This window comes from Centroberyx gerrardi, chromosome 3, assembly GCF_048128805.1.
Source record: "Centroberyx gerrardi isolate f3 chromosome 3, fCenGer3.hap1.cur.20231027, whole genome shotgun sequence".
Taxonomy (NCBI): Eukaryota; Metazoa; Chordata; class Actinopteri; order Beryciformes; family Berycidae; genus Centroberyx; species Centroberyx gerrardi.
In genome coordinates, this window is record NC_135999.1 from 9,910,070 (window position 1) to 9,919,968 (window position 9,899).

A 9,899-nucleotide genomic window follows, 5' to 3' on the forward strand; every position below is an offset into this window, starting at 1 on the left:
TAATGTTCCCTGCACTCAGAAGTCATTGCATACCAACAGGGAGAGCAGTGAAGTTTGTCACTCCTGGCTAGTTTTCTCTCTCAGTTCTAATTTTACAAGGTGCCGTTACAAATCGGCTTGAAGTGTTTTAGTATACTTAGCTGTTTTCAATTTACACCTATTGCACATGTTGAATCATTTCGCCTCAGAAACCTCAAAAAAAGTGCCATGCCTCAACAGCTGCATACCAATGAATGAAGTTTCACTTTATGGCATTCGACTGCCTCATTTCCCTCTCACAGTTACTCATGGATACACCTGCTTAGTCAACTTGTATAGCATGAAATAGCCTGTCACCATTACATGGAATAGAGAACTGAAACATGGGACATGGAACAGAAACCTGGCTACATGGAACCGACAGGACGCTATATGCGCTCATGTCTCTGCTCCCAGTAACACTCGTGACCACGCAGTCAAGCAAACATTGGTCAATATAGCTTTTATTTCAGCAAATCATACATACACTGTAAAAAATGCATCTGTATCATAACCTTTAAACAATACTATACCAGACTTGTGATGACAGCGTGTGATTGGTCGAGAGTGGCTACAGTGTCAGAGGTTATCAAAATGATTTGCATGTCATCACACCGATGAAACAACACACTCTAAGACTTTGAAATGTATTTTCAATTCATAGAGTGAATTGAAATTCCAAGTTAAAAGGAATGGGGAGTAAGGGGAAAAATTCTCGTTGGAAAATAGATGGCACTTTTCAGGTCTTAACATGGAATTTCAAGACGTTTGATTTAAAATGGAGCCCAACAGCAGGTTACTAATTAAAAATAAACATACGAGTTTAGCTGGTCCCAGGTCTGTATAAACGTAACAGTCACAGTCACAAGACAGTCACAGGACTTATCAAGAATATACACATCTGGAATCAGTTTCAAACCAGTTTTTCCAGCCCTGACACATTTATATGTACGAAGAGCAGATCAGGTACAAGTCAAGCTTTAGAAACAAAATAAAAAGCAAACACTGGTAAGATGATCATCTTTTTTTCTTTTTTTTTTATAAAGCTGTCTAAACCAAAGCTTTGTCTAGCCACTGTACTAATATATAAAACATTTTCAACTCCAGCAGAATCTAAGTATGTGTTTGTACTGTATACCTTAACTGCTAAGTATCTCTGTGCTTCTCTACATTCTAGCTATTCTATGTAACAAATCAAAAGAGAAGATCTGAAATATGGCCTATATGAAACGCCGTCGTAAGAGAGACCCAACACACTAGGCATACCAAAGCCTTCGTTTCCCTTCGCTTCATGACATAGACGTCGCTCTTATGCAGTGTAATGACGGGCTTAAGTCAGGTCCAGTCCAGTACGCATGCTTCTCCTTCTACATCAGTCCTTACCAACAGAAGGCACACCTCACCCCCAAACACCCTGCCAGACTCCTTCAGCAGGTCTGCAGTGCACAACTCTGTGTGTAAGAGAGCTGCTGAAACACACTGTGTGCTCAAATCACGTAATGACGCCAAGGTTTCATTTAAATATTATATGCTCTACTCTGTATCTGAAAATTTCACACCGTAAAACCCGTCTTTTATGCCGGGCCACGACGAGGTTATCTTTGAGCTCACTGACGTATAAAAGGTCAGCCCACAGTTTCATTACACTTTTTCAAAAGATTGTGGCGTATGCAGTTTATAACTCTGTAAGTGTAGTTTCATCTGTTCAGGCTTGAGGGAATATTTCAACCCCAAACTCCATTATGTTTTTCCACAAAGGTTTAGCCTCTGGTTCTACAGAGTGAAACTACAACACGCGGTATTAGACATGCTACGGCCAAATCTTGTTTAATCTCCTGTATTCATCGAACAATGGATTAGAAAAATAGATAATGTTTTTTTTTTTTTTTTTCAACACCGCAGTCTTTTTTTTCCCCCTTCCAGTAATTTGGCTTTTCCTGTTGCGAAGCCTTTGAGATGATTCGTCTTGATTTGTGTCTCAGTGAAAACAGCTCGCCACGTCGCTTCCGATTGCTATCCAACTCACACTGCACTGCTTTTTTTTTTTTTTTTTTGCCTTAATTCTTCTAATGAAGCATGTCTAACTCTTTATCTTGCTTTTCCACACAGTTATAGTTCGCAAATCAGGATCAAAAGAAACCTAAAGAGTGCAATATTCTCTTATCTACATCATCGACATCCCACCTATACAACAGGAACATTAGATAAGGAATAAAGGGTGGGGGGGGGGAGAGGAAACAGATGAGGGGATGAAGGAGGGGAGAAATCTCTGTAACATGATGCCTCAGGCAGCGGCACGCTCGGGCATCAGAGTACTGCACAGGGACAGGACACACTAGAAGACATGGACTGTCCAATGAAGGGAGAGGTCTTTGCACATGTGACCATATCCAAAGCACTGGATTGGCTGTGGAATAGTCCTTGTCATATTCTCTGGTTGGCCGACACGCGGGTGAACGGGTGCCGTTAACCAATAATATGTTATATTAGACAGGAAGAGAAATCATAAACGTCTGCCAGGAATATTGGTATTTACTTATGAACAGACAATACACAGAGAGTAGTCCATAGGCTGTTAGTACGATTAAGTATCTGCCTGGGGAGTCACCTAGAAACGTGCAGTTTGACCAAAACGAACAGTTTTCTCGTTTTCTTTTTTCTTTTGTTTTTTTTCTCTTTTTTTTGAAATTACGACAGATATTCGTCGTTGTCGTCGTCGTCATCCTCGTCCTCGTCGTCCTCGTCGTCCATCCCGGCCTGGTCGTTGAGGACAAAGGAGTCCTCGTCGTCGTCGGAGAACAGGGAGTCTCCGCTCCCGAGGTCTCCGGAAGATTCCAGAACCACGCCTGCCCAACCGGGAAACGGGGGATAAACCAAATCAGCCTTGGCCAAATAAATACACGTAACTGGAGGTTAAGTCAGTCAAAAGTTTGGACACACCACATTTTTCTTTATTTTTACTATTTTCCACATTTTAGAGTAATAGTAAAGACATCAAAACTGTGAAACAACACAAATGGAATTATGCAGTGACCAAAAAAGAGTGAAACAAATCAAAACTATCTTATATTTGAGATTCTTTAAAGTAGCCGCCCTTTGCCTTGATGGAAAGGCAAAGGCTTTGGAAAGAAATTCATACAAAGGCATCAACTTCACTATTTATATTTGTCTAAAAAACGGATTTCAAGCATTTAAGCATAAGCCTTTAGATCAAAATGGCTTTAAGATAACAATCAGGTGTGTCCAAACGTTTGACTGGTAGTGTGTGTGCTGACTCTTTTACACAAGGACACTAATGCGGCATATTTCTGTCTATGAATGATTTCCTCCATGATTCAGATGTTTCGAAATTGGAAATATTTGCTCATTCTCTTACACAAACACACACAGCGTAGGCTACTCACTGTGTGAGTAAAACTGTGTCATAATTGACTTACCGCAGTCTGCAGGGCCGTGGGTGCGTGAGCCGGCCACCTCGTTGCCATAGCGATCCACGCACCAGCACTGGCCACTGCTGCTGTGGCACTGGTGGGACCTGTAGTAACCCTCCTCGTCACACGACGGCAGGTACTGACCTACACATACAAGCCAAAACACACAGACACACACAGTGAGTCAGGGTAAAAGAGTGCGTGTGTGTGTGTGTGTGTTCGTTTCGTGTGTGTGCGTGTGTGTGTGTGTGTGTGTGTGTGTGTTCGTTTTGTGTGTGTCTCACCAAGCAGCTTCTTCCCCGCCTGCTTTTTGTTGATGCTGGACAGCTCTGCTTTACAAGGGGAATCTGAAAGAAAGAGACAAGAGACGCTGGTAACAAACTGCAGAAGTTTGCTTTTCTGGGAGTGCTTCTGTTTGAGCGAACCAGTGCATCCTTTGTTTACTTTTGCTTTTGTCATGATGTTGTCCCACTGTCTTTCGCTTTTAGGAGCGCGGCTCTGGTGACTCATCTGTGAATATCTTTGAGAGCAAAAACTATTTTTCAGCTTGGTTGCACACAAAAATGCATTTTGATGCATTGTACTGTATTGTTTTGTAATGTATTGTAATGTATTTTATTGTATTGTAATGTATTGTATTGCAATGCATTGTATTGTACTGTATTGTATTGTAATGAATTGTATTGTATTGTGCAGTAATGTATTCTGTACCATGTCCTGGGAGAATACAGCATTCTGACTGGCTGGAGGGTGTTTGATGTTACAGTTTAATGAAATCACGATCATCCCATTTTAGCATCACATCCCTAGCTTAAAAAAATCCTTGTGAAATGTATGACTGTAGTACAAGTTTGTGTATGGAGTGTATTGCGTGGTGCGGTGACAGACGCCGCATAACAACTGCGCTCACGAGTGTGAATGCCTGTAAGCGTAACTGCACCTGTGTGCCTCTGGAAGCATGTGCACCACTCGGAGCTGGTTATGACTTTGTCGGCGTGCGTGTCGCAGGATCTGAAGAAGGCGTCGGAGCACGGCTCGTTCCTGTCCAGGTAGAGGCTGCTGATCTCCGACTGGTCCAGCTGCAGGTCAAAGTTCGTATCCAGGCGGGAGAACATCCAGCCCAGGGGGTCCTTACAGATGGGTGACGCGCCGACGTCGAACTCTGGAGGTGTGAAGGTCAAAGATGAGAGAGGTTAGATGGAAAATATAGCATGCACCATGTTGTTGTTGTTGTTGTCACATGTAGCCAAGTATCTGAGTGTAACAATGACTGACTGTGAACCTGCAGGGAATGCTGTTAAAGTGATGCTGAACTGTGGTAGTGCTTTGGGTTGATGATGATATAACCCCAAAATCGGCGATTCGAAAGAAGGCAGGAGACAAGACTTTGACAAAGTAGATTCTGCCAATATATAAAACACAAGTCTCTATTTACAATTATTGGTGAATATATTATTTTCTTCGTTCCCATCTGCATAAGTTTCCGCCGACCGGATTTCGGTGTTAAACACAAATAAACACCTGTTCCTCCATACACTGGCAGTGAATGGAGAGAAAAAAAGCGTAATTCTCCAATCGTCTCTCCCGGAGCAACAGATAACAGAGAATCACTGATTTTGGGGTTATATCATGTCCAGGAAGCTGCACAACCAATCAACCAATCAATTTAATGCCCGGTGACTTACTGTTCTTCTCCTGTTTCTGGATCTTGACTCTCTTGTGGTTGCCGTTCTCATGCAGCACTCTGAACCAGTCTCTCAGACGACTCACCACCTCCTTCAGGTCCGACTCGCTGCACACTACAGCACACACACACACAGAGGCAGGAGAATTATATAATGACAATAATAATGTGATGCTTTATTGCCCCCACTCCCCCCCAGTGTCTTCCTCAGTGATCCTGCAGCAGGGCAGATGCTTGCCAATAGCGGTTGCGTGAACCCTGGTTGAAAACCGGTCTGTCTAATCAGTAGGACTAGAGTACTTTGGAGGACTCGTTAATTACGATCATTACGGAGAATTTAATGGTTCTTGTGTGAAGTATCTCAGCTCGCAGTGTGTGTGTGTGTGTGTGTGTGTGCACGTTTGCGTACCTTTCTTCTCAGCGGAGCTGTGTTCGGGCTGAGAGGGGCAAGGACACATCCCGGCGCACTTCACAGCGATCTTCTTTCCGGTGATGCACGCCTGGTATTCCAGTTTACACTGAGCAAGAGAGAGAGAGAGAGAGAGAGAGAGAGAGCGGACGAAAGAGGAAGTCTCAGTCAGATCGAGTGTCCCATCATGAGGAAATGAAAAATGCAATTTGTGTGTACACAGCTGTTTTCGTTTGGGCCGGGAGACAGTGAGTGATTGTGCGTGCGTGTGTGTGTGTGTGTGTGTGTGTGTGTGTGTGTGTGTGTGTGTGTTGCGTGCAGACACCTTGGTGGAGTAGCTGTGTCCGTCAGTTCCACACACAGGAGAGGGGTGAACCACTGGGCAGGGTGTGCACTTTGAACCTGGGCTCTGGTACAAACCGGCATCCTTAAAACTAGACAGGAGACACCAAAACACTTGAGTCACACACACACACACACACACACACACACTAAACATCTTACTGTCACCATATGAAGGGATGTCATATGGTTTTTTCCTATTTGAACTCTGACATCAGTCTGCTGATTCTCCCTGCTTCATTCAAAAAATAATACGTTTTCCACACATGTTGTATCTGTATTGTCTACTTTTACAATAATGTCAGAAATAAGACAAGGATTTAGGATTTGTGTGTAATGTTCTCTGATTTGTTTGCACTGTGTAGCGGTGATTGTGTTGTTGCTAAGAATGGGAAATGAGGTCAGTATGGCGTTACTGTCCTCTCTCCAGTCTGCAGTGTCCCAGACAGAAATGCACAGACACACACACACACACACACACACACACACACACACACACACACACACACACACACACACACACACACACACCCACACACAGTCCATTCTTATTGTTTGGCAGGACTTGGTGTCCATTGTAAGGCAGTGCCAGCGCTAGGGTAATTGGACTAAACAGTAATGTCACACAACAGTCACAAGAGAACTGGGCAACCAGCAGACCAGCTGGAATAACAGAAAAACAGCCATCCCTCTGGTGGTGCTTGTCATGCTCTCTCTCTCTCTCTCTTTCTTTCTCTCTCTCTCTCTCTCTCCCCCTCTATCTCTCTGAAAGAGGATGAGAAAGTGCGCAGGACAAAGGGAGGAAAGCGAAAAGAGATAGAAAGTAAGAAAGAGATTTGATTTGCTCCTAATCCACTGATATTTCTGTTTTTATTTCTGGCTTCATCGTAGAAGTATCTGAAAACACATTACAGAGGAGAGCTTTGAAACATAGGGGTGTTTGAGAGAGCAAGTGTGTGTGTGTGTGTGTGTGTGTGTATGTGTGTTTGAGAGGCGGAGAGAGAGTGTGTTTGCATTTGCGTCCCCTACCTGACTCTCCTCTGGCTGACACAGGTCGCAGTCTTGTAATCCTCAGCCACACACACCTTGTGGCGACCGCATTTGATCTTCAGACAGGGGTCTTTGGCTGGGTCAAGGCCTGGAGGGTACAAAGAAAAGTGATATGAGAGCAGTGTTTTATATACAGTATGAGTGTGTGGTGTGTATGTGTGTGTGTGTGTGTGTGTGTGTGTGTGTGTGTGTGTGTGTGTGTGACCGAAATAACACCTCTCTATTTAAAGAGCTTCACAGAAATACCTGTCACGAGAACAGAGTAAGCCCAGGAGTCGTCAGAGCGCCAACATAGAAAGACAGCATCCAGAAAACTCTGCTAATAAAACACTATATGGGGTATCTCTTCTATTCTTTCTAATTCTAGATGAATGACTCCTAGGCAGGTCAGACCATTTACTTTCATTCATTTTTACAGATCCAAGATACTTCAATAGGTGTTACACATCCGGCTGTAATCTCCCTAAAGTATGAAATTTGCTTATTTGTGTGTTTTGTAATCCCCTATGTGTGTGTGTTTGTGTGTGTGTGTGTGTGTTTATTCTATCCGCTGTCCCGCAACATATACAGCCAATGTCTCTCTCTCACGCTGAACTCAAAGCAGTAATGCCATTAAGTATCTTTACAGCTAAAAACAGATGGAACTGGTTAGAGAGGCTATTTCTGACCTTAGATCTGCCTGCACTGAGTCTCGGTCTCATGGGTGCTACTGCAGAGATCCTCAAACTGATCCGGTATCAGATCCCACAGCTGCGTACCATATCTGGCTTTCCAGGTGAGAGCTGATTTTAGACCAGAATCTTAGGCTGAGGGTGTGATCTTTGCTGGTCAAAACAAGCTACCTGTGTCTGACTCCTGATCAGTATTGAATGTGGTGCCTGTGTCCAGGATCGGAGGCTTCAGCTGATCTCAGAACAGTTTGTGGGTGACCTCTGCTCTAAAGAACCTTACTGTAATCCCTGAGCAGCTTTGGCAGATTATCCTGCCTCCATCCTCCAACGCTCCATCTAATGCTATTGTTTCCCTGACATGACCGTGTGTGTTTGAGTGTGTGCACGCGCGCGCGCGCGTGTGTGTGTGTGTGTGTGTGTGTGTGTATGCTCTAATGTGTGGGTGCTTGTGCGTGACTGTGATCTTGTTACATGAGGCTACAGCAAATGAGAGTGAATGTGTTTATGTCATGGTGTGTGTGTGTGTGTGTGTGTGTGTGTGAGCTCATCAGTGTCCATTAGATTAAATAAAAAGGGAAATGAACAGAAGTAAGTAACAGAAGATGAAGAAAGAATATAAAAGCCATCCTACTTTTAAGCTGCCATCTTCTAGATCTATCAACAGGGTGATATAGTGAAAAAAAACATAACACACCTAACACACACACACACACAGTGAGGAAAGAGGTCTGGAAGGCAAAATCTCACACTTTAGAGTATGTTTTCATGGGTGTGAGTCCCAAGGAAGAGAGAAAGTGTAATGAAGCGTAATGATTTAAGGAAGGTGCATCTGATGTGATACCTGCAGTGATGCACTGCATTGAGGTATTAGTTGTATTACTGTATTTACCACCCAGCTGACACCACTACCACCCCCAGCTTCACACACTCTCACACACTCACCTTGATCGAAGGGCTTGGTTGGAGTCCATGTCCCAGGCTCCTAAAACAGAGTTAACCATTTTTTAAAATCGTTAGAAAAGCTTTCAAATGGCGTGCAGATCAAGAAGTGTGTAACAGACGTGTGTTAAGATCAAGAAGTGTGTAACAGACATGTGTTAAGATCAAGAAGTGTGTAACAGACGTGTTAAGATCAAGAAGTGTGTAACAGACATGTGTTAAGATTGTAAGCAGTCATACAAACCTCCACTTCCTTCATGAGAAAGCATTACGGAGAGAGAGAACAAGGAATTCATTTTGATTATGTTGTGCTTTTTGGGTGGAAACTTTGCATATTGAAATGAACAGATGAAAAGCTAGGAAACACACACACACACACACACACACACACTTTCAAATGTGAACAGATGGAGCATGAATTCATTTAGTCGATTTCATGACAGCAGCACTAAGCCATCAAACATGCTAATTTATTACTTGTGATAGTGACAGTGACAGATTACAAGTGACTGTGTGTGTGTGTGTGCGTGTGTGTGTGTGTTAGTAAGTGAGCACGTGTGGCGTATCACACTCCCTTAAATCACTAAATGTAATTTTGTAAGAGAGCATAAGCTGTCCTGTCAGACACACAAACACACACATAAGGAACAGAGGGAGGGTATCATATCAACTGAACAGATTCAATTTCAACAAACTGTCATAGGAAGATGAACTTATTATGATATGTGCACACAGTATACATTTGTTATGGAGCATGCTTTTGAAGTTGTATAAGCAACGGCTACAAGCTTCCATTTTGAAAATGGACTTTAAACCACTTAAAAATGGATTTCACGTTTCAAAAATGGCTTTACCTTTAGAAACTGATCATCACAAAAATCTCTTTTTCTATCTCTATTTAAGGTTAGGGGTAGGCATGAGGTGAAGTAAAGTCAGGCTTACGTTTATAATTAACCTTTTAGGGGAAAATTATGATGAGTGCAGTTTGGCTACAAAATATCAGCCAATAAAACTCACATGGTTTCTGAGGTGCGGACAGAAAATGCGCCTTTGGAACTTTCTTACCTCTAAGTACACATCTATTTTACTCTAGTCTTTACAAACACTAATTCATATAATACTCAGCTGTCAAGTTGTGTCAGCCCTTGTATCAAAAGCTCAGATCTGGCATTTCAGAGGGAGAATAAATCACAATTTAACTAAAGCCAGTAGTGGGGTGACAGTGTTTCCACAGGGGGCACCACACTGAAGTTATGGATCGGGCCTTAAACAGGCTCCCAAATGTGATTATATCCAGAATATTTTTTTCCTGCCTATGACAAAAATGAATGGGATTTTTGAATCCCGTTTGCCAA

The 9,899-nt window shown here is 42.9% G+C and overlaps 1 protein-coding gene across 1 annotated transcript in view; it reads right to left on the reverse strand.

The window, feature by feature from the left end:
* Nucleotides 1-464: 464 nt before the first annotated feature.
* spock3 (SPARC (osteonectin), cwcv and kazal like domains proteoglycan 3) overlaps nucleotides 465-9,899 on the reverse strand; it is an 18,065-nt gene continuing 8,630 nt past the window's right edge. Inside the window, exons 3-11 of the mRNA XM_071911410.2 lie at nucleotides 8,548-8,587; nucleotides 6,914-7,022; nucleotides 5,868-5,976; nucleotides 5,543-5,651; nucleotides 5,135-5,248; nucleotides 4,390-4,611; nucleotides 3,734-3,796; nucleotides 3,456-3,593; nucleotides 465-2,864 (exon numbers count right to left, since the gene is read on the reverse strand). Of these exons, the coding sequence (XP_071767511.1) occupies nucleotides 2,707-2,864; nucleotides 3,456-3,593; nucleotides 3,734-3,796; nucleotides 4,390-4,611; nucleotides 5,135-5,248; nucleotides 5,543-5,651; nucleotides 5,868-5,976; nucleotides 6,914-7,022; nucleotides 8,548-8,587 (1,062 nt within the window). The 3' untranslated portion in view covers nucleotides 465-2,706. The remainder of the gene's footprint in view (nucleotides 2,865-3,455; nucleotides 3,594-3,733; nucleotides 3,797-4,389; nucleotides 4,612-5,134; nucleotides 5,249-5,542; nucleotides 5,652-5,867; nucleotides 5,977-6,913; nucleotides 7,023-8,547; nucleotides 8,588-9,899) is intronic.